The sequence below is a fragment of the Lygodium microphyllum genome, chromosome 9, assembly GCF_053477565.2.
Source record: "Lygodium microphyllum isolate KBCC chromosome 9, Lygodium_microphyllum_v1.1.10, whole genome shotgun sequence".
In the NCBI taxonomy this organism is placed as follows: Eukaryota; Viridiplantae; Streptophyta; class Polypodiopsida; order Schizaeales; family Lygodiaceae; genus Lygodium; species Lygodium microphyllum.
The window spans coordinates 90,862,198-90,887,405 of NC_141143.1; the positions used below are offsets into that span (position 1 = coordinate 90,862,198).

General features: G+C 41.7%; 1 protein-coding gene across 5 annotated transcripts in view; it reads left to right on the forward strand.

Annotated features, from left to right (window-relative positions):
• The window catches only part of SECA2 (Preprotein translocase SecA family protein), a 191,502-nt gene that overhangs the window by 136,514 nt on the left and 29,780 nt on the right, over positions 1-25,208 (forward strand). For 4 of the 5 annotated variants that reach the window (XM_087684796.1, XM_087684799.1, XM_087684800.1 and 1 more), the window contains 4 exons: positions 7,226-7,305; positions 7,392-7,446; positions 8,024-8,126; positions 8,377-8,548. In XM_087684796.1, the coding sequence (XP_087540922.1) occupies positions 7,226-7,305; positions 7,392-7,446; positions 8,024-8,126; positions 8,377-8,548 (410 nt within the window). The remainder of the gene's footprint in view (positions 1-7,225; positions 7,306-7,391; positions 7,447-8,023; positions 8,127-8,376; positions 8,549-25,208) is intronic. The other variant, XM_087684798.1, reaches the window with a different exon arrangement.

A 25,208-nucleotide genomic window follows, 5' to 3' on the forward strand; every position in this document is an offset into this window, starting at 1 on the left:
GAACCACTGTAGATGTGTGAGGTATCTTCTGTAAAGTAGTATTTGGGATGTTTAGGGAGACATGGTGTTTTATGTTTCATATGTATACAAGAGAGCACATGTCAAAATAGCATGATCTGCTGCCATGCCAATTGGTCTCTTAGATATCTCAAGTTTTGGATGTCCGGTATTAATGCTGGTGAGCCTATCAAGTAGTCCATAGTACTTGCCCCTCCTTTGTGATTCCAACATGTGAGATTGTCAGATCCTGACCATTGTGGTAGACCATTAAAGATGGCTAGTCTATGTGCACTTCCCAAAGTCAATAGGTGTGTCCTGTAGGTACTCATTTCTTTATCCTGGGCTCTCCTGTGTAGGCCTATTTCATCTATGTCGATCTCTTTGAACATGGCATTATCATGCATATAAAAGTCACTCTGTCTATCTGCAGTGCGTGCATTGAAATCTCCTACTAATAATATGTCCCCAATGTTAGCATATCTCATGATATCCTCATAAAGTACATCAAAGGGAGATCCATCTCGTATGGCATAGGTTGAATTTGCAGGAGGAAAGTAGCATATTGCGATGAATATGTCCCGTGGTCTTCCTGCAAGTATTCTAATCCATAAATATCGTACATCATCAGGTCTTTTTATTACTTGCACTATCCCTTTGAGGTCTTCCCGGTATAGTATGGCCACACCTCTAGAAAACCTAGTGCTTCCTGATTTTCTAGTTGCTTGACGAAATGCACTTTTCCACTTGTATCCCCGCATGTTTGGTAGTCGGCTACCTTTATAGTGGTGTGTTTCTGTGTACATTGCTATATCTATGTTTCGTAAGCTATCTTCAAAGTAACCAGCATCCAAGCATAGGGCTCCATTACAATTCCATATTGACATCCGAAGTGTCTCATAGGCCTCGTACCGTCATGGAGTCCTTTTGTCTGTGATGATGACTCATCCATCCCTATAAACAGCCCACTTTCCCTCTTTGCGAGCCTCCAATACCTTGAGCATGAGTTCTCTGCGATGTGCTCTTTGTGCTGGGGTAAGGTCCTCATCCAAATAAATCTTCTCACCCTTGAGGGCTCTCCTCTTGGAGAGGAAGGCCTTTTTTTTCTCTATGTCCCGAAAGCGAAGAATTAGAGCCTTGGATTTAGAGTCCTCTTTCCCCACTCTCCAAGCACTGATGATAGGTACGTCTGAAGCCCTAATTTTGTCTGCAAGTTTCTTAGTATCTTCCTATGGGCTGCTCTTCTCCTCCCATTCTACTACCCGTACATGTAAAACCCTAGCCCGTTCCCTAGCCTCTTCTTCCAAGGTAGCATTCATGACTTCAGTCTTTTTTACTATATCAATCTATGGGTTGGCTTCTTCTATCTGCTTATGTGTTGACTTTGGTTTTCTCTAGCTTGAGAGAGAGAGAGAGAGAGAGAGCGGCTTCATCCCCTTCACATTGAATTGCCCCAGCAAGTATGATTACATGAATCATAACACCTAGAATTCCTTCATGGTGCTCGGCACCCTACTTAGCCTGTGCGCCTGGGGTGGGTGGTCCTTGCCGAGGCTCGCAACTCCTAGTATGCCAATGCCAATGCCTGAACAGAAACCTGGGGGCTTTTGAAGCTCTTCACAGACTGGACGATGCTTCGGAGTCCTGTTAGTGGCGGCCAGGCTGCCAACTTCCTTTTACGAATACCAGTTCAACGACGTCATTCAATGTTCCAGATGTGTTGTACTGAGCGGCCCAAAGTGTCGGCTCTCTCTCCGTAGACTACCTACATCTAGACAAAAGCCACAAGCAGCGGAGGGGCTCTCGGGCCGCATGGAACCATGGCAGTGATAGCCTTAACCATTTTTCTCCACCTATCTGCTCTTAGAATGTGGAAAGGGAGATCACACTCGATGATGGTTGCTCTCTATTCCCTCATTCCTTTGTCACTCTCGAAGGAATGAGAGTGGGCCCGAAACACATCCCATTATCTCAATAAGTGTGGCTGATCTCTTGAGCCTCTTGGACCCATGAGTGGCCGTGGTGGCAGAGGCAGCCGAAGCGGAAGGGAAATCCAAGGGATCTATGAACCCCTCCATGGTAGTTGTAGGTGTAGTCGAAGGGGTGGCCGTGGGTGTGCATATATCGAGGGAGACTATCTCCTCTTGTGCTTGCACCATATTAGAGGATACCTTGCCCGATACCTTTAAAATGGGAGAATATTTCTTGATGATCTCAACCGCCATCGCTTGAGAGATCTTAAAGCATGGACCACATTCTCCACCTATCTTGGATAATTGGATGAGAACTGTGTCATACTACTCGTTTGGACCTTGCCACAATACTTTCAAGTCCAACGATAGGCATTGGTGGGATTCATGGCTTTCTCAAGGTGTGAAGAGAAAAAGCTTCATGAAGGGCTTTAGGCATGGTGAAGAGATGGAGGTGGTAAGAGAAGGTGGTATGGAGTAACTTGGAAGTGGTAATGGAGAAAGAGGAGGAAGAGAGAGATGGAACTTGAAATTTTGAAGGAAGAGCCTGTAGGAACGGCCTAACGCGTTCCAAACCCTCCAAGGAGGTGAAACGGCTAGGGAACGTTCCCTGCCATTCCCCTTGCCGTTCCCTGCCGTTCCCCTTGCCGTTCCAAGCCTATTGACTGAAAATTAACGTTTTTTCCCGCCTTTTTTTTTTGCTTGGGTCACAGTCTTTCTACCACATATTCACCCATCTCCATTGCCTAATGTGCACACACTAATCTCTCTCTCTCTCTCTCTCTCTCTCTCTCTCTCTCTCTCTCTCTCTCTCGGGTTGAAGATTCAAAGTGTCAAGACAACCCACAAGCTAATTAGGAGTCCATGCAAAGTTCAAATTTGATGCATTATGAACTCTTGCAAATCAGAATCAAATTTCAGCCAATCCTCAATTCCAAGGTATTCATCCATTTATATTGTCTAATTCCAAGGAAAATTGGGATAATTGGGGCAATTCAAGGCAATTTGGAGCTATGGGGGTAATCGAGTCAATTTTGGGACATTTGGGTCAATTTCATGCATTGACGGGTATTAGGGCAATTAGAGGAACATTCTTTGGGGCAATTTGGGTCATGCAGGGGATATTTGGGGCACTTAAGACGTGCCGTTCCCCCCGTTCCCGTTCCCCGACCTTGGACGTTCCCCCCGTTCCAAGGGGTCTTGTTCCCAGTCCCCGTTCTAGGTAACTATGGAAGATACCAGATAAGAAGAGGAAGAGAAGGTGGGAAGAGAAGAAAGAGAAAGAGAAGGTGGGAAGAGAAGAAAGAGAAAGAGAGGAAGATTTTACGAAAAAAAGAAAGAAAGAAAGATGACTCGTGAGCTTGAGGAATATGCTTGAGCAGTGAGGCTTGAGTGGAGAAGGCAGTAAGCTTGAAAGTTGAGGGTGAAGATTGAAGTGGGAGGGGGACTATTATTAAAGGCCCAAAACAATTTGAAAATGACAACTTATTGAAAAAAAAAGGTAGAAAAAATAGATAGAAAAAGCGGTAAAAAATGGCAAGAACAGTCAAGTTTGACCTTGGGCAATGGTCATCTATGTTTGACCGGACTGGATGTATCCGACAGGATGGTTCCATCCGTGTACAAAATGCAACCATGGTCCATCCCTATAAACAGCCCATTTTCCCTCTTTGCAGGCTTCTGATACTTTGGGCATGTGTTCACTGCGATGTGCTATTTGTGCTAGGGTAAGATCTTCATCCAAATAAATCTTCTCGCCTTTGAGGGCTCTCCTCTTAGAGAGAAAGGCCTTTTTTTTCCTTATGTCCCCAAAGTGAAGGATTAAAGCCTTGGACTTAAGGGTCCTCTTTTCCCACTCTCCACATACGAACTATAGTTACATCTAAAGCTCCAATTTTGTTGGCGAGTGTCTTAGCATCTTCCTATGGGTTGCTCTTCTCCTCCCATCCTACCACCCATACATGTACCCTAGCTCATCTCCTGACCTCTTCTTCTAAAGTAGCATTCATTACCTTAGTCTTGTTCACTGATGTTCTTTTATTCTTTTCTACTACCTCAATCCATGGGCTGGCCTCTTCCATCTCCTTCTAACCTGTCTTTGCTACTTCCCATGAGTGAACCTCCCTTTTACATATCTTTAGTGCATCATTCTCTTCTTGTAGTTCTTCTTGCACATTTATTTATTTTTCTTAAATGTGTTCAATTCTTTCCTCAATTCCAAAATTTCAGATTTGCAAGTATCTAGCACTTTCTGCATTCCAGTTTTTAGCGTGTACATTCCCAACAACATATGTGTCTGCAATTCCCTCTTAATCTTTATTTGTATATTTTGCATTTCTACCTTTAGGTTTGCTACTAGTTTGGCCTTGACATGCTACTAGTTCAGCCTTCATAGTTGCGAGGGCTTTCTGAAATGGGAGGTATGAAACGGGTTTCATATGAGTTTCCTAGAAACGAGTTTCATTCAAGATGGAAGAAAACTATCATGAGACTTTGTGCATATAGAGTACGACTCATATCTTGTAATTTATCATAATTCATAATTCTATATAATATTGTATACAAATGGAGATTTAACATAGCATCAATATACACATGCGTCATAGTCCATTGTCCATGACAATAGTAGCTTTTATTATAGAAGAAGCCATCAACATATACATACATCATAGACAACAACTCATTTTTGCAGATAATATCAATTTCCATGTTAGTGTGCCAAATGAATCCATGACAAATGTTGATTACAAAAGTTCAAACATATTTTTTAGATTAGGGATTTTTGGAAATTTAAAATAGATGTTTCATAGGTTTCTAAAACGCCCAGGTATGAAACAAGTTTCCTAACCTTATGAAATGAGTTTCTTGGCAACTAGGCTCATAATTCATAGTTCAAAGCAAATCATGAGATGAAATTCTTTGTACTTTCTTTCATTCATGGTGCATGAGGTCTTTCCACGCCCACGGTTGTTAGGTCCTATGGCGTTTGATTAGTACAGTCTGATGCTACTACGGTACTAATCGGACTAATAAATCTTGGACCTATGTCCGATGTTACGTCAGATGAAAGAAAAAATACATATAAGCTACAGGACTTCATTAGATTAACCCAAAGAGTGTTGAAGAGAAGTTGAGGCAGCCACTTCTTTTTAATGAGCTCCTCAGACAGAGAGAGGCCACACCATTGGAGAGAGGACCCTCATATCTTCAGAGAGGTTCTCATAAGTAACTTCTATAATGGGGGACTGGTTTGCCTTTTTGGAGCTGCTGGCCCATAAACAAAGACACAAACTTCGAGGTATGAAGGGGGCCACAGTCATAATGGAGAGCATCAGGGAGTGCTACTCCTCGAATGGAGGAATGACACAATGATAGATTAGACATGGATAGGGCTCTTTACCAAAGGAGAGATCCTTCATGCAATGGTAGCCACCAGTGGAGAGTGTTTACTTTTTGAGTAGAGATGGATAGCAGACTTGGGCGACGGGATCTAGATTAGTTAGAGTTCATAGGATGCTCTTGACAAAGGTTTAGAGTTGTGGCTCATTGTGATAGGGCTTGGTACTTTGGATCTTGGGGCAGCGGGTATGGAGAGATCCATTTGCAAAGATGCCTTAGGATGTGCCCTTCTTTGCCTATACCACTAGGTTGGGGAGGAGAATACAAATGAGCAAGATCAAAGTGGTGCTAGTTGCAGCTGAGCATTGGACTATCCAGGGTATATCACCACCTTTTCTTTTTGCATACTTCTAGAGGAGATTGGAGGATAGCTTTAGACCAATAAAGATTTCATTTTTTCTTTGGTTACTAGCACATAGGAGTTTAGAGTTGGTACATGGCTTGTCTATGGTAGAGACCCTATTCCTTGTGCTAGATGTGGGGAGCATGAGGAGACTCAAAGGCATTGCATATGGAATTGTCCTCAGTCTCAGGAGGTTTGCAGGAGAGCCCTTAAGATGGTGTTTCATAGCACTACAGATTCTATGATTGCTACATAGGGCACAATTGCATGGGTCACCTAACAGAGAGCCAGTTGGTGGGTATGAAGATGTACACAGGTGTCAGGCTTATCTCATCTCGGGGTAGCTTTTGAGTAGGACTTTCATGTGAGATTTCTCATTCACAGTATGGACTGAAGGGCATTGTTGCAGATGGGAGCTCATAGGTATAATATTATTGCTTGCTACATATGGACAGCCAGATGTAGCCAGTCTATTGATTTTTTGGACATATCTACTACAAAGACTCTCTCTTGGATCTGGACAAAGATCGTACATTCACTTCGTGGGAGATGGGAGAGAATACAGGGCAGTTCAGAGATGATGAGGAAGAGGAGAGATGCTTTTCTCACGACATGGGATTCTGGCACCTTTTTCCTCTTCCAAACCCACATGTTCTGGCATTATAGATTTCCCGACTGGCTATTCACTCAATCTTTGTAATCGACCTCCCCTTGTTAGATAATTTTTTATATGGAAGTCCCTTACAAGGTTGCTTTGTACTTGGTTTTTTGCCTCGGGGCATTTTGTTCCAAGGTGTGCTAATAGAATTTTTACTTTTCTTTGGGGGTGGAAAAAAAGAATGAGGCAGGTGCATATGCACACCCTATTGTGAAGGATGTTGCAAAGATGCACCAAGGGCTGAAGTGGTGAGAAATATTTGGGGCTTGCACATCTCATTTTAGTAGCTATCTATTAAAGTGCTTTCTCAAGGAACTTGTGCATCTCCATGTGATACATGCAAAGAGGAGAAACAAGTTACTTTCAAAGCATATGGAGAAAGTTGTTCATATCCATACAAATCTTCGCCTTGTCTCTAGGACAAAACAAAGAGGATGGGAGAAGGTTGAGGTCACTTTGGAAATAATTAATAAGGTAAAGGATGAGGATAAGTTTCTTGCATTTCAAGAGTTGCAAGAGGAATTGGAAGAGTTGGACATTGCAAATCCAACAGCAAGCAACTCCTCCCCTAGCTTTCAAAACTGGTGTAAACTCCAAAACTTTCTTTTTTTCCATTTCTGTTTCCCCCATTTCCAAAAATCCCCCCATACTATGGACGAGAGGTTACTAAGATACTAGTGCTCATGTAATTGAATATCCCGCCTGTCAACCAAAATTTGTAAAACCCATTCTAGTGCAAGGAAGATACAGGGAAACTTTGATTCACTTCATTTGGTGTTTCACCTAATTGCTTCCTGTGGATTGGTCAATCAGATTTGTCACATTTTGTATGGTCAACCTTCCTCTTGTGACATGTAGGTTCAAAGAAAGCATGTTTACGGGTTACGGCAATCACTTTTGAATGCCGATATAGATTCTTGCAGACAACTGCTGTATCAGTAAGTAAATTATGAAGTTGAACACAAACATTTATACCTTAAATACCTTTTCCCAAGAGGTCATGTGGGGGCTTTGATCTTCCCAGATACATGCAAGCTGTTGCAGATGAGTTAGTAATTCCACATGTGGATGCAAATAAGGTGCGTCAGTTGTTTTTTTCCTTTTTTGTGTGTGCCAGCTTGGAAAATTTTAAGTTATTAGGCCAACTTGGTTTTTTGAAGATTTTAACTGATTCAGAAGTTATTGCTTGTTTTCACATAAACAATGAGTGTATGTTTACATAAACCATGAGTGTATGTTTACATTATTGAGAAAATCATGTACTCTGAGCTTGTGGAATCTATTCTCTATGGGACATGTTTGGGTCTTTCTCAACCGTAAAAGTCAGCTTTGCATCCCTAAATCCGTATTGTATAGTGGCATCCTTAATCCACACTTGTGGCTGTTCTTACCAATATGTTAATCACATTCTGCCATATATGAGAAACGTCCTATCCTTTTTAGCAACATATGGTATAATATTTCTCTCAGTGTCTGCGTGTTTAAGGTGTTTCAGCTTTGTATATGCTGCAATAACTGAAGATCTGACTGGTTATGCACTAAATTGTCGATCACATACTTTTAAATTGCAAGAGAAATAGGCAGGCTTGTTCCCTGAATGTTCTTAAACAAAAAGTCTAGCAAGAGCTTGTGATGATGTTTCCATCATGTGTGCAGCATCCTACAACATGGAATTACAGGAAGATTTTGCAAGACATGCAAAGTATAATGGATAAGGTTTTCAAAGGAAATCAAGATGAATACATGGATCTACCTTCAGGTAAAACAACATATTGTTAAGTAGCCCAAGGCAAATTGCAGAATACAAAGCAGCGCTGTAAGGGGTTTCAATATCAAAAATTAATGTAACAAGGGGAAGTTTATTGCAAAGCCTGAGTGAATAACCAGTTGGGACTCTTAACTTACAAAGCCTGGTGAATTTTTAATGACATATTTACGAATGAATTTGCTGGGAAATTTAGATAGCTGATTTATGGTGTTGGACTCTTAACTTGCTTCTTGTTTTGCAGAAGACATGCTGATCAGATCTGTCGATAAAGTTCGAGGCATCAGAAAGTCAACCACTGATGTGCCTTGTCTACCGGGCTTGCCATTGCCCAAATCTTGCTTTTTTGCTGGACCACGATCCAAGGTTTATGCGATGAATCGGTGGTTGAGAATTATATCTGATGGTACCTTGCAGTAAGTATTTCAAGATCGATCCTTCCTGAAGAATGGTGGTGATATCATAAATATAGCAGTTTGTATTCAATTGTGAGTCTGCTGCCTGACGTGAGCACTGCTGGGACTGGTCGTCAGTCTCCTTCCCTGCCACCTCCCTGTTCCTGCTTGATGCCTCACCCTGCTTCCAGCCCCCGCCTCTATCCTGCCCACCACCTGCATCACAGCTGCTGACCTGGCCTGTCATGCACTGTATCTGCCCTGCCACTCACCTGCTACAGTCCCTCCCCTGATAGCCTGCCTTACCCACAAGCCACCTCCCTGCCCGCCTAGGTTGCTGTGCCTCAACCTGCTTCGACTGCACACCTTCCCAGCCTCTTCACACCTGCCTAAATGTGCCATGGACAGGTCCTCAGCCTCCTCATCCACCCTTGCAGCCTTCAGACGATTCCTCACACAGGCAACCTCCACCTCCACTTCATCTGCACAATCCCAATAGGGAGAGTAGCAGCAGAACATGGTGTCAATAGGTCACGCAGTGCCTGCATCACAGACACATGGAGCTAGTGCATCGCTTGAGATTGCAGCTGGTCCCCAGTAGTTTTTCAGCATTTCTCGCAATGAAACTTTGAAATTTTTCTCTACAACATTCTCTCTCATCCCTTAGTCATGTCTCAACTTTGAGTCATCAGAAGAAGGGATTTCAATCAATCTCTGCTATAAACCCTAATTTACAACAAAAATTAGGATTTGACAGTCACCTCAGGATGCGTGGTCAGAATTGAGAGCCTAGGTCTTGAATTACAACAATTGAAATTGAGAAATTTCAGAGAGATTCAAGAGGCCTAGTCAAGCAATATCAGATTTGGGGCTAAATTTGTCTTTTAAGGAGTAAGGTGAAGGTCAATCCTCAAGGAGACCAAGGGGCAGATTTGTTTGGAGGCTTGTTGGTCAGTTTTGACAACAAGTGATACTTGGATTAGCGAAGGAGGTCAAAGGATTTGAGTTGTACTCTATCCATTTGCAATAAAACTTAAAGAAATACCACAACGGGTGCCAACAGGCTATCCATTGTCCAAGATTAAAGTAGTAAAGTGTGCATTTCATTTTATGTGAATTTCATGCTTGCTGTAATAACTATTAAATTGGGTTAGTACCACCCTCTCTAGGAAGAAAGGTTGGTTTCAAGGTTCCATTGCTAGGATACCATCAATTCCCTCGAATTAGGTGGCTAGAGGCACCTAATTGAAGGTTAGAAGATTCGCTCTAATATTGAAATTATGTTCAACTGAGCATTTACAACAAGAATGTCTTCAGATAGTGAGATGAGATCAAGAAGGAATGATGCCTCTCAATCTGAAAATTCACAAAGTGTTAGGAAAAATGCAATGATTGATCTTGAACAAGGCATGCAACATGGGTAGAAAGCTTAGAATAAGGGAATTGGATAATTGGTGGGTCCTTCTAGGTCTCTTGAAGCTGATGATCAGCAAGGGAAAGAGGAATTTAATGACGAGTGTAAAGATCAGCTAAGGACAGTAGCTGAAATGTTTGGGCAATTGGCAAATGATCTTGGTTCATGCACTTTTTGAACTCCTTAAAAGAGAGCATCAAAAGCAAGAAGAGGAAATCGTCTTTAAGAACTTCAGGACAGTAAGATGCACCGAAGGAAGAACCAATACAAAAGCATGATGTTCCAAATGTGGGTAGTGAGCATAAGCAAATGATGCCAATGGGGCAATTGATACATATGCAAGGCCAACTTGGAAGTGCCAATCCAATGCTTTTTAGATAGCAAAGTATACATGCAATTATAGGGCAGTCAAGGTACTTTGGTGATGGCACTAGTTTCCATGCTATGGTGGGCTAGAAACTACCTATAGGGATGCATGGCACAACTCCTTATGGTATGCAGCAACCAATACCTGGTGCAAGGCCCAATGTATCCGAGTATGGTTGGTAATATGTGTAACCCCATGTATAGCAATGTTGGCATGATGTTAGGGCACAAAGTGATAAGTTTAACAATATATATATGCAGCCCAATGTTTGGGACTTATGGTATTAATGTTAGTCATACAAATGATCCATATAGTGTTGGTCATGAGTAAAAAATTAAAATGCAGATAGTAATGTATGCAATGTATGGGAAAATGTATCTTGGTATGGCTGGTAGATGCACATTCCCATGCACAGTCACATTGCAATTGCCTAAAGCATGCAAACAAGAATGCTTCTTAATGCATTTGGTCCTCTTGGCATGTTAGGTACACACGAGGGGCTAGCTAACTGGATCATATTAGTTAAGTTGGAATTGTAATGATGTGAAAGTATAAAGCATCGCAATGCTTTATATGAAGGGAAGGAAAGACCTGCAACAACCTAGTGGAGATTTGAGGCAAATAAAGTTAGAGGTAAAGTTTCTATATGATTCTTGGTGAAGCTTCAGCATTGTTTCACCAATACATGCAAAGTGGATGGAAGAGGATGACTTAGCAAACCATCCTCAGTTGTTGCAACTTTACCGAGATCCCTTGCAGTTAGAGCTAACATTGGTTCGTGGGATTTGTCAAGTTCAGTAGAGCGGGGTTTCAGAGTATTGCCTATTGCTCAAGGGGAAGGTAGCACTTCCACTCCACTAGTTATGGACAACTCTCGTATGTAGTGGATCTTGGATGTATTCTACATGCATCCAAGGTACTGTGCTGACAGTATGTCTGCCATGAGGTCACTACTTACTATACTGGTCACTGTGAGACGTATGCACTTGAGTATAAATTTGGCATAAGTTTTTGCTTCAATTGTGAGACAAAATTTTGTTCAGTTTCAGCTTAGTTTTCTATCAGTTTGAGAACCATTTATGATCACTTTTGGAATTAGTTTTGCATCACCTTGTGCATTAGTTTATTGATTAGTTTTTGCAATCAGTTTGTGACCAATTGGAGGTCACATTTGACAGTTTCAACCATGGTTTATGTTGAGAATATGCTTTACTGTGATTCTGCAGTCAAAATAGTTGAGAAACATGAGTTATGGATGTATCCAATTGGTTTCTAGTAATAGTTCTAGAGTGATTATCAGTTTTATGTTATATATATGCTGGCTGGAAATTGTCAGCAGGTTTGGGACATATGGTATGGTTAGACAACAGCGGCTAATGTTGTGGATGTGATGTCTTATGGAAATTCCAATATAGTATGCTTTTTCTTTCACACAATGTAGTGTAATCAAGGACGATTGCAGGGATTTCAAGAGAGATGTATGTCATGAGGACATGAAATGTTATTGTTTTGCTTAGCATTTAATTAAAAGTGAATCAAATGTGCTAATGTGACTTGCACATGTGAGATGTAAGTTAATTATATTACAGTCTAGGACCCACGACCCCAAGATATTAGTTGGTGCCAAATGCAAGAGTTGGTGCCAAAGGCAAGATTTGGGCCTAGACCAATTTATTGGCCACTGATGTCATTGGTGGTGATATTAGAGACTAGGCATTAATTAATTAAGTAATGTTAGTCTAAGGGTCAATAATAGCTCAAGGATACATGAAAAACAAATTGGCCTAGCCAATTTAATTATTGGTTGGTGAAATTATTTTTCTAGGTAGTAGAATAATTATTAAGGTAATTTTCAAAAGTAATATTTTAAAAATTAATTTAATAAGTTGGATAATGCTAGAAATGGGATTAGAAGGCTGCCACTTAAGCAAAACTTGTCCATGCAAAGTGGAAAAAACAAGATGGCTGTTAGAGAGCAAGCAGATATTGCTAATGTGATTTGTAGCCACCATGGATCATTCCTACAGTAAATGATACAATTTGGAGACCTCTAGGAGCAGGTGACAGCAGTCCAAGGACCTTCTGGTGCATATGATAGCATACATGAGAAGGTAACTGCCTTTCTAGTGGTCCTAAGCTATAGGTGAGAGCTTCCATGGTTGTTTAAGTAGGGCAACAATAGTGTTTCAGCATTTCTTCTCACGATAAAACTTTGAAATTTCTTTCTCTACAACATTCTCTCTTATTCCCCAACCATATTTCAAGTTATGTCAGTATTTTTCTAGTAGTTTGAGTCATCGGAGAAAAAGATTTTAGTCAATCTCTGCTGTAAATCCTAATTTATAGTAGAAATCAGGGTTTGACAGCTACTCGGGATGTGTGCTCAAAATTGAGGGCCTAGGACTTGAATTCCAACAACTGAAATTAAGAAATTTTAGGGAAATTCAAAAGGCCAACCAGTCAATATTAGATTTGGAGTTGAATTTGTCTTTTAGGGGCCAGGTGAAGACCAAGGGGAAAATTAGTTTGGAGGATTGCTGGTCAGTTTTTACAACAAGTGGCACTTGGATTAGCAAAGGAGGCCAAAGGATCTCAGTTGTACTCCATTCATTTGCAATAAAACTTAAACAAGCAAGAGGTGCCCCTTTTAGGGCCAACAGGCTATCCATGGCCCAGATTAAAGTGATAAAGCATGCATTTCAGTTTATGTGAATTTCATGCCTATTGTAGTTACTATTAAATCGAGTTGGTACCATCCTCTTGGGGAACGAAGACTGGTTTCAAGGGACTTGAGACTGTCAGCCTATGCGAAGTCACGGCAAACCTCCCCACTGCTCCCACAGATACTCATTTGGATGCTTAGCAGCCAGAGGTTCCACATCCCCTAACTGTGGCAACACTGCAGATTGATGTGATAGAGCCCATGGAGTCAATGACACCAGAGGCTAGGACATGTGGTTCACAATAAAGTTTGCCACATCCATAAGTTCACTTCACTTCTTCAAGAGAGTCAAAGTGGTAGAAGCTAAGATCTTCTCTAGGATCAATCAATTTTATGTGGATGACGGGGCGTGCAAGAGATGTGGCCTTACAAGCATCATAGTTGGCACGACTATGTTGGACGACTCACCAAGTCAAATACTTCATTTTGAGAGAGTAGGGGGACCCCACTCTAGGGACAAGATTCCAGAGTACTTGTTCTATGAGGAGGATCTTAGAGAGACTGTTGCAAAAATTTGTAGATCTAGACCAATTGGATAGACAATCGCACAAATTTGGAGATCTAGACTCTTCTGATCTGGACAAGGAGCTAGTGACTTGGATGAGAGCCTATAGGAGATTGGTTTCTTCTTCCAAGAGGAGGCCACGAGGAGATAGCTTTCTAGAGAAGGAAAGAGCCGGCAAAGCATCAATGTCTACGTCACAAAGAGAGGAGGAGAGATGACTAGGATATAGATGGGCAACTAAGAGGATGCAGACCGCTAGAGGAGAGATTGGTGCCATGAAGAAAGGTAGACCAAAGTACATATTTCACACGGTAGATTGGAGATCACACAATGGAGACCAATCTCCTTGCTTAGAACTTCCTACAAGTTTCTCACAAAGGCTATTAGTCTTAGGATAGCACCGTTGATGTTAGTCATTATACAATCCACTCAGATAGTGTAAACGCCCCGAACAACGTAGTATGCTTAACAATTATGATATTTGCTTGTTTTCGAGATTTAATAGAAAAGAGAATGAACACTTAAAGCTGAAAATGAAAATTACTCACAAAATTACAGCCATAAAAATGTAAAAGTAATGGAGACAAGATTGAGGGTTGAAGATGGGCAACCCTCCCCGAAGGAATGTATTTCTGCTCAACCCAAGTCCCTTAGGGAAGAGCTCAGTTACAATCAACCTGAGAGTGAGAAGAAGTAATTCTCACTCTCACAAGATCATGCAAAGATGTACAAACACACATGCATTATCTATTATGCAATGATAAGAACTGATTTCTTTACAGTATGAGAGAAGAAAAAGGGGAATTCAGCCTTTCTCCATCGTTGATCAGTAGTACAGGGATAGAGCTTGCTTCTTGTAGCTAAAATGGAATAAAGAGCTCAAGAAGGAGGTGCTGTAATGAATTTACAGGCTTGCTGTCTTGTAAAACAGCAGTGATAGAAGAGGGAATATGGAGGAATTTGATAATGGAGAAGTGGGGGATGATGATGGGGATGGATGGGGCCAGTTTCTGGCTATCTGTGGGTGCTGTACATGAGTTTACAGCAAAGAAAAATGATGCTCAATGAAGAAAAACGAGCTCTTATTTATAGGAGAGGGGAGAGCTAGTACAAAAGGGGAAAGTGGAGTAGCACAAGACAAGTGTCCAGCCACATGTCATGAGATGTGACAAGTGGTGGGACACTTGGAAACTTGTGTGACAAGTGTCTTGACACTTGTCTCTTCTTTATGGCCTTCCTTTTTGGGTTGAATACTGTCAAGAATAGAAACAACCAAATTTAGTAAGCACAGTCAGAGTACAGAACTTACTATTTTTAGAATGACATCCCTATTTTTTAGGACTAGCATTTTTAGGCTAATTCAAGGCTCCTAAAATTTAGGGACCTCCTAAAATTTAGGGATCTCCTAAAATTTAGGGACCCCCCCAATATGGGTATCATATGAAAGCTTTTTCCGTGTACATCGCAAAAATGGTATCCGAATCTTCATGTGACTTTCCTATGCAAAGAAATGTGCATTTCAAGCTTTCAGCCCACACATGCACATTATACAAGCATTTCATGATCATGCCATCTTGTTGATTGTAACTGTCTGTTCTAGTGGATCTAGCCCACACTTCAAGGCATCAATCCTTTCTGTGTGCGAGTCTAACCCTGATATGCGTGAGTTCTAGTCACAGGCGCCCAATCGGGTCATATAGGTGGAAGTGTGAACTATCTTTTCTCTAACCCACCGCGTGGGTCCACCATAACCTGTGACCACTCATCAATGGCTAGCTCCAATGCACTTTTCTTTATATCTAATTAGTGCAAAGGAAATAAATTTAATAAATCATTATATAGACAAATTAATGAAAAAGGATACAAATTCTGTTTCTATAGAGTTGTGACAGCCCTCTGGCTTTTATTCAGCTGTCCTCAGCTGAAAAGCTTCTTGATATTGCTGTAGAATATTTGGGTAATCCTTCATGAATTTTTCATCTACCCACTGTGCATCTGTTGTGGGTAGATTCTTGAATTTTAGTAAGAATTTTCGTGTCACAAGGCCACTTCTCGTGGTTCGATCCTTGAGAAACAAAATCTTTTCAGTTTCCAAGAGTTGCTCTGTTTCTTCAACTTCTGGGGGATCTTCAGTAATGGGTTCCTTTGGTTCTGGTCCTATGTAAGGTTTTAGCAAACTTACATGAAAAGCGTTGTGTATTTTCCAATGAGCAGGAAGCTCAAGTCGATAAGAAACTTCATTTATTTTCTCAATCACTTTGAAGGGTCCAAAGTATCTACTGGAGAGCTTTGGAAAAGATGAATTTTGACCAGAACCTTGTTTGAGCCTGTTTTTATCAAACTTTAGCAAGACATATTGACCTTTTTCAAAAGCCAAAGGTCTTCTTCGTTTATCTGCTTGCTTCTTTTGTCGCTCTTGGGCAACTTTGATAGTGGCTCGAACTTGATCCATTGCGGTTTTTAAATCTGAAGCAAACTCATCAGCAGCAAAAATCTTATCTTTAGTGCGAATAATTGGAGGGGGAATCACTTTACCCTGTACTATTTCATTTGGAGCTTTCCCTGTGGATGAGTGCACTGTATTGTTGTAAGCAAACTCCAATAATGGAAGATATTTCTCCCATTGTGACTTATGTTCACTAACATAAGCTTTCAACATATCCAAAAGAGTGAGATTCATCACCTCTGTTTGGCCGTCAGTTTGAGGATGAAAAGCTGAGGAGAACTTTAAAGTGGTTCCCAAATTCTCAAATAAAGCACGCCAAAAGTTACTTGTGAATTTGGAGTCTCTATCTGAAATGATCTCAGAAGGCATACCATGTAATCTGAAGATATGTTGAATGAAAAGTCTTGCAGCTTGTGCGGATTTCAATGTTTTATGACATGGAATAAAATGTGATTGTTTGCTGAATCTATCAATTATGACCCAAATCATATCATGACCTTGAGGTGTTCTTGGAATACCTGAGATGAAATCCATTGTGATAGATTCCCATAGATCTTTGGGCACTGGAAGAGGTTGCAACAATCTTGGAATCTTTTGCCTATCATATTTGGATTTTTGGCATACCAGACAAGCCTCAATGAAGTTATGTGTATCTTTTCGTAATGTTGGCCAATAAAAGTAGCGCTCAATTGCACTTAGAGTGGCTGCCCTCCCTCTATGCCCTGCATAAGGGGGTTCATGACTTTCTTTAAGCACCTTTTGTCGAACAGGAAGAGTGACACAAAGGCGATTGTTCATGAGAAGGTAACCATCTTTGATGGAATAAACATACCTTTTCTCCACATCATTTAGACGGCGGCTTTCAAAGGCTACGGCATGGCCTTCTTGATTTAGCACTGCACCAATACAATCACCACAAGCATCTGCTTCCACCAGAAATGGTTTTACCAGATCTGGAATGATAAGAACAGGTCCAGAAGTAAGAGTTGTTTTCAGCCTTGTGAAGGCTGCCTTCTCTTTTTCCTTCCATTGGAAAGAGATCTTCTTCTTTGTAAGGTCATGAAGTGGAGAAGCCATATGTGCAAAATGCTTGATGAAGCGGCGGTAATAAGAACATAAGCCAAGAAACGATCGCACCTCATGTACATCACGAAGATGAGGCCATTCTTGGATTATCCTGATCTTTTCAGGATCCATTTGAATCCCTTCAAAAGAGATGACATGCCCAAGATAATTTATTTTATGCATGAAAAATTCACTCTTTTTACCATTTACCAAGAGTTGATTTTGTTGTAGTAATTGTAGAACAATTTCCAAGTGTTGATGATGCTCCTCTTCATTCTTGCTAAAGACAAGAATATCATCAAAGAAAGTACCGACATATTGTCGATGCTCTCTAAAGATGCGCTCCATCATTCGATTAAAGGTGGCTGGTGCATTGGTTAATCCGAAAGGAACCACCAAGAATTCATAAAGACCGTATGAAGTGCGGAAAGCAGTTTTGTGTACATCTTGTGGTATTACCCTAATTTGATGATAACCACTCTTTAGATCAATGCGTCTGAAAACCTTTGAGCCTCCTAGACGATCCAGAATGTTGTCAATTCTGGGAATAGGAAACCGATTCTTCACAGTGATTTTGTTGAGGGCTCGATAATCAATGCACATCCTGAATGTGCCATCTTTCTTTTGAACAAGAAGAACCGGTGAACAAAATGGTGAGCTACTTGGCCTAATTAGCCCACGGTTGAGTAGGTCTTCGACTTGCTTTCTGATTTCTTCTTGTTGAGGACGGCTCACACGGTATGGTGCTATATTAGGAGGAGAACTGCCCGGAATAATATCAATATGATGGTCTTTTGGCCTTTCTGGGGGAAGCTGATAAGGAAGATCTTCCGAAAAACAATCTTTATACTTTTCCAAGAGCTGAAGTTGCTCTTGGTTTTTAGCATTCATATTATCTTTTACATCAGTGACATAAAGCAGACAACATTGAACACAATCCTTAATTGCTCTAGAGACTTGCATATGGCTTACCATAGGTATGGTGTCTCCAGAAACTCCAGCTTGGATCTCGTACTTCTTGCCTTTGTTGGTGAGTTCTACCTTCTTTTTCTGAGAGAAGATGGTTGAATCTACTCTATGATTCCAGGGCATGCCAAGAATCACATCGCAACCATCAAGGTCTCCAATACAGAAGGTATCTTCATCACTGTAGCCTTGAATTTGAAACTTGAGCTTGCCAATGTAGGGTATCACAGTCTTCACTGTGTCACTTTCATCAGCATTTAAAGCTTGGCGAACTTCTGCCGGAGTGTCCATCTCTTCGTTCTTTAATCCAAGCTCTTTAGCTAATTGCAAGGAAATGATATTTTCATTCGCCCCAAGATCTATCAAGAATAGTGCTTGCTTACCTTGCAACTGTCCCCAAGCTTTTAATAATTTACGCGTCTCTGGAGTGTGAGTTGTGTTTGCAACTACATCACTGATAGCATTGATTTTCACTGGCGACTTAGGCTTGTTGTCAGAAACCTTGCTTTGTCCCTTGTTTGGACATTGCTTCGCTATGTGGCCTGTCTGTCCACATTTAAAGCACTTCCCTTCTTTCATGAAGCGTTGCTTTTCTTCTTTGGAAAGTTGCTTTGCTTGTGGGTATAGATTGGAGCGAAATTGAGGAGCATTAGGAGGTGCATAGGGCTTCATCTTCTTTTGATTTGATGGCTGCTTTTGCCACTGTTTTTGTCCTTCATTTGGGGCTGAATACTCCTCATCATCAGCTACTCTCTTCTTATCATTCTTTTGGAATGATTTGTTGCCATTGTGCTCCATTTCCCATGTCTCAGCATGGTCAATGAGTTCCCTGAGACTAGAACAATGATAATGATTAAGAGCAGTACGAAGTTTAAAATGCAAACCTCCTTGAAACTTCCTAAGCTTTTCCGAACTGCTGATCTTCTTGAAATGCTGGACCTTCAAAAGTAGCTCCCAAAATCTCTTGGTATAGTCACCAAGTGACTCATTTTTCCTTTGCCAAAGCCGATCCCATTCCATTTTTACATCTCTTTTGAAATGAACAGCAAGAAATTGGCTTTGTATCAGGCGAACAAAGGACCGCCATGATTTTGGGGCAGCATGATCATATTCCAACCCCGTCCACCAAGTATGGGCTAAGTCGGTTAAATGTAAAGCTGCAAACTTAATCTTTTCTTTTTCTTTATACTTGTCACGACCATACAAAATTTGAAATTGACGAATAAACTTCAGAAGAAGATCAGGATTTCGGGAACCATCATACATACTGAACTTGATCTTCTTTTCAAGTTGAGATAGTGACTTAGTCTTCTTCTTCTTCTTATGCCTTCGTCCATGCTCGGATCTTGAGGTTGAAGATGATGAAGTGCTTGATGGGGATGAAAATGGAGACGAGGGTGAAGAATGTCGACGCCTTTGACGATGATGAGGTCTTCCACGAGAAGGGTGTGACTCTTCATTACTAGAAGAGGATCCATCAGAATAGGCGCCAGATGACTTTGAAGAAGAGGATGAGCTTCGACGCGATCTCTTTCTTTGTCTTGAAGTAGAATGGGACTGCCTCTTAGAAGTAGTTGGACTTCTTGATCGGCTCCTTTCATTGGTATGGCTTTGTCTTCTTGAAGTAGATGGGCTTCTTTCCTTGAATTCTTTGGGATTCTCAACTTTTTCTAGTTTGAGAAGTTACTCACGAATTTGCTGATTCTCCTCTCTAAGACTTTGAATGGCTTGAAGGATAGCACTCGATTGATCCATTGAGACTAAAGAAAAAAAAAAATATGCTCACGCACTCAATGTAAGGGCTGAAAACAAACAAACTTATAGTTGTAAGCACTACCAGTGTTGGGGGTGAGGACCGAGCCAAAGCTCTGATACCACTGTAAACGCCCCGAACAACGTAGTATGCTTAACAATTATGATATTTGCTTGTTTTCGAGATTTAATAGAAAAGAGAATGAACACTTAAAGCTGAAAATGAAAATTACTCACAAAATTACAGCCATAAAAATGTAAAAGTAATGGAGACAAGATTGAGGGTTGAAGATGGGCAACCCCCCCCGAAGGAATGTATTTCTGCTCAACCCAAGTCCCTTAGGGAAGAGCTCAGTTACAATCAACCTGAGAGTGAGAAGAAGTAATTCTCACTCTCACAAGATCATGCAAAGATGTACAAACACATATGCATTATCTATTATGCAATGATAAGAACTGATTTCTTTACAGTATGAGAGAAGAAAAAGGGGAATTCAGCCTTTCTCCATCGTTGATCAGCAGTACAGGGATAGAGCTTGCTTCTTGTAGCTAAAATGGAAGAAAGAGCTCAAGAAGGAGGTGCTGTAATGAATTTACAGGCTTGCTGTCTTGTAAAACAGCAGTGATAGAAGAGGGAATATGGAGGAATTTGATAATGGAGAAGTGGGGGATGATGATGGGGATGGATGGGGCCAGTTTCTGGCTATCTGTGGGTGCTGTACATGAGTTTACAGCAAAGAAAAATGATGCTCAATGAAGAAAAACGAGCTCTTATTTATAGGAGAGGGGAGAGCTAGTACAAAAGGGGAAAGTGGAGTAGCACAAGACAAGTGTCCAGCCACATGTCATGAGATGTGACAAGTGGTGGGACACTTGGAAACTTGTGTGACAAGTGTCTTGACACTTGTCTCTTCTTTATGGCCTTCCTTTTTGGGTTGAATACTGTCAAGAATAGAAACAACCAAATTTAGTAAGCACAGTCAGAGTATAGAACTTACTATTTTTAGAATGACATCCCTATTTTTTAGGACTAGCATTTTTAGGCTAATTCGAGGCTCCTAAAATTTAGGGACCTCCTAAAATTTAGGGACCCCCCCAATATGGGTATCATATGAAAGCTTTTTCCGTGTACATCGCAAAAATGGTATCCGAATCTTCATGTGACTTTCCTATGCAAAGAAATGTGCATTTCAAGCTTTCAGCCCACACATGCACATTATACAAGCATTTCATGATCATGCCATCTTGTTGATTGTAACTGTCTGTTCTAGTGGATCTAGCCCACACTTCAAGGCATCAATCCTTTCTGTGTGCGAGTCTAACCCTGATATGCGTGAGTTCTAGTCACAGGCGCCCAATCGGGTCATATAGGTGGAAGTGTGAACTATCTTTTCTCTAACCCACCGCATGGGTCCACCATAACCTGTGACCACTCATCAATGGCTAGCTCCAATGCACTTTTCTTTATATCTAATTAGTGCAAAGGAAATAAATTTAATAAATCATTATATAGACAAATTAATGAAAAAGGATACAAATTCTGTTTCTATAGAGTTGTGACAGATAGGATTTGTTCAAGAGCATAGCATCTTAGACCGTAGCCTTATCTTATACAATATTATCACTTTTTGAAAGACCGTAGCCTTGGCTAGATCCAAGAGGCAAGACCTTATTGTGCTCCTTCCCGACTTCGAGTTCCTGGAGGGCACAATACTAAGGATGGTCTTATCAAAGTAGTGGGTCAGGGGAGTAGCGGCTCTCTATTCTTCAACACACAACCGTTGGCTAGGCGAGAGAAGATAGATCTAGCATTCATAGATCAATTGGATGGATATTCACTAGCTCCTTTCTTGTATTTTTGGAAAGTAACCTACTAAGTTAAACAATGCATGACTGACTGTACTAATTAATTAGCACTATAACTATGCCAGCTACTTATAGGTAAGTGCAATAAACTAAATATAATAAGTGATAAGTCAATGCTATACTAATTGACTAGCACTATAACTATGTCAGCCATAGGTAAGTACAATAAACTAAATATAATAAGTGATAAGTTACTGGCCATGCAAGGATCATAATGACCACCAACGTGCTAAGTGTAGACGTGCAGACCTATCTAGCTAGGCAGTCTATCATTAATGTCTGCACGTGTTGAGCTTGCTATCTCAACACATATTTCTCTTTCTCTTCAAGCTAATGAAGCATGCTTCGAGTCCCTTAGTCCCACTACCTTGCCCATTCACATCCCTTTTGTCAAATCACACCATCCATCCTTGCCAACTCCCTCATCAAACATCCTAGAGCTGTTCACAAACAATAGCACCATATCTTTGGCAAATGTACCATGCAAAGACCAAGAGCTCCTTTTTGAGAGACTGATCTATAGGTATCAGAGATATGATACGATCCATCCTTGAGTTTGAGGAGATTCTTAATGTGGAGTTTTGTTGATGATAGATACATTAGTCTACTTGGAAGGGAATGAGGGTAGCTTTAGAGCCTTTGTAATGGCCATGGAGAAATTTTCCATAGCATCAGGAGCTCTAATTGTTTGGCACAAATCCTATGGATTTTGGGCATGTGATACTAGACCACCGGAGTAGCAACCACATGCGGATTTCACATGGGTTCCCTATGGAACTCTATGAGATATCTTGGATGCCATGTATTATTATTATCTCAAAACAACAATCGACACATCTCCTTTCGATCATTAGATAGAAACTTCTAGTGGTGGCCAACCTGGTTCTTCTAGCAACCATGTGGTACATCATTTCTTGTTAGACATTTTCTAGGTTGTGCATTGACCAAGTGAAGCACCTCATTTGTTTCGGGAGGAGTGGCGGCCAGAGTGAAGGTGGTTCGGGATGTCATTAAACAGCCTAGACCTAGGGGAGGATTAGGGATCATAGACCCAAATAGTCAAAGCAAAGCCCTATTGGTCAAGCTCATTGTTAGGTGTTTGCTTCCAAATGAGGAGTCTTGGAAGAAACTTTTGATGGGCAGGCTATAGGACATGATACCTACACTTAGAGGACCATGGCAGCTTAGCATTCATTGGATCTTTAAGGAGATTAGCACCAAAGATTTAGAGAGTAGCTTTGAGGTCAGATTTGTGACTCCCATTATTAGAGCATGGAAATCTATATCTTTGGGGCTTCATGAACTCCCACGAACTACTATCAAAGAGAAGAGGAGGCAATCTCTTCTCTTCAATCATTATTTGCGGTCGAAGTCAGACCACACTATTGGACATTGAACATACTTGTCATGGGGGAGATTCTCTACATAGATCGGTATGTCAATGGGGGATTGGTTTGCATTTGAGGAATCACTATAAGAGACTCAGAGGTAGAGACTATAGGGTCTTAGGGGACCAATAGCTATGATTGATGCCATGACAGAGGGGGTTCCACCAAATTGGCAAACAAATACAGCTACCTCCTAAACTTGGGTTAGTGTCTTTTCTAGAGGGGATATCCTTCTAGTAGTCATTGTGTCAAGACATTCACTTTGACAGTTGAGGAGGATGGATATCCTTCTAGTAGTCATTGTGTCAAGACATTCACTTTGACAGTTGAGGAGGATGGTTGCCTCTAGCAAGAGTAGCTTGACCTTACAGCACTTGGTAGTTGCTCCAGGCAGAGGATCAGAGTAGTGGTACACTTCAAGAGGAAGTAGCACATAGACCCATACCCAACCACTTGTCTTGTAGATGGATGGAGATACTGGGCATATCAGAGAAAGCCTCTACAAGGACTACAATGGGATTTGGGAGAGTGGGTGTGGAGGGACCCTTTCCTTGACAAACCATGCAACATACCCTCTTTTGTCTACACTTTTTGGTTGGGGTGGAGGATACAAATAAGCAAGATCAGAGCACAGCTAGCAGCCACCCCCCCATTGATGCATAGAGGGAATCTCAAATGAGTTTCACTATGACTTTTGGAGGTGACTACATAACAGCTTTAAGCCTAGAAAGATTTCCCTCTTTGTATGGCTTGTAGCCTATGGGAGTTTAGTAGTTGGCACTTGGCTTGGATATCTTAGGGACCCAATGGCATGGGTGTGATATGGTAAGCTAGAGGAGATATAGAGACATTTCCTATGGGAGTGCCAAGGAGGTCTCAAGATAGTACTGCATGGCATAGCGGAGTCCTTGGTGACGATTTGGGGGGTTGTAGCTTGGGTCACAGAGAGAGGTCTAGCATGTGGCTATGAGGATGTTTAGGGGAGCACGTCTTTTCTCATCAATGGACAGCATCTGAGTAGGATCCCTACGTTAGACTACTCACAGACATAATGGACTCAAGAATTTTGTTTTTGCAAATAAAGTGTGGCTAATTATATTACTTCAGAAAAAAAAAACCATGAATACAAAGAGGTGCTCATGCTCAATAGACTAGCTGGAGCTGATGATGAGTCACAGATATATCAAGTATATAAGCCTCTCAAGGCGGTCTAGGGGGCATGGGGGCAAGAAGCCATGGTGGGGGGGTGTATCGCCATCTAGGGCTACCTATTTGCATCATGAAAAACAGGTCTTGGCTGCCCCAAGTGCACATGATGTGAAAACGGAGCTCTTGACGATCTCAAGACTCACCTTGCACCTGGTCCCATCAGCCGCGGAGGGAGTGGATGATGGAGGTGAAGAGCTCTGCCAAAGTCGCGTGTACTAAAGTCTCTCCCTGCCGAAAACCTCCTAACATTGTCCCTTCCAGATGTGCCATCCAGCAAGACTTCCTACAATCTCCCATATCTCAGAGTGGTCTGCTGTGGGCTTCAATACCTGGTGGATGGATAGAGCCTTCAAGCTGACCACAGCGCATAACGCAGCCTCAATGATGAAGATCGTGGGTAGCGTTTACATGAGCAAAGGCAGTGCTCCGCCGCCTAACACGAGCAAAGGCAGTGCTTTGGAGTTTCCAAAGACTATTGTGGGTAGCGTTTACAATCTCCATTCTTCTGCATCTAGGCTAACCAACTCCCCACCGCTAGGTCTCCATGTGCCAACAACCATATGAAATACGATACCCTCCTCAGCCTCCTGCTGTCCCATAGGTGGCGCCAGAAAATCCGCCGAAAAGCATCTGTGATGCTGTGCTCCGCCCAGTACCTGCTACGTGAAGGCGCCCAATCCATGTTCTCCTGCATCAGTACGTGTCCGTCAATCCTGGCTGTGTACTCCAGAAACCTTGGTGGCTTCTTGGCAAGTGCAGTGGCCGGCCACAGCCACTCTCCAGGGTCCCACTCCAGCTCATGAAGTGGCCTGCTCTCCCATATCCAAAGGCGCCACTCCCGGAACTCCTCCCAGAATACATAAGAATTCAGACGCCATGTCTTCCCTTGAGGGCCAACCACCCGAATCCTCCTCCACGAAAGGACAACTATCCCCTCATCCTGCTACCCTCTATCAAGGACTAGATGCCCCCCCTCCTGCA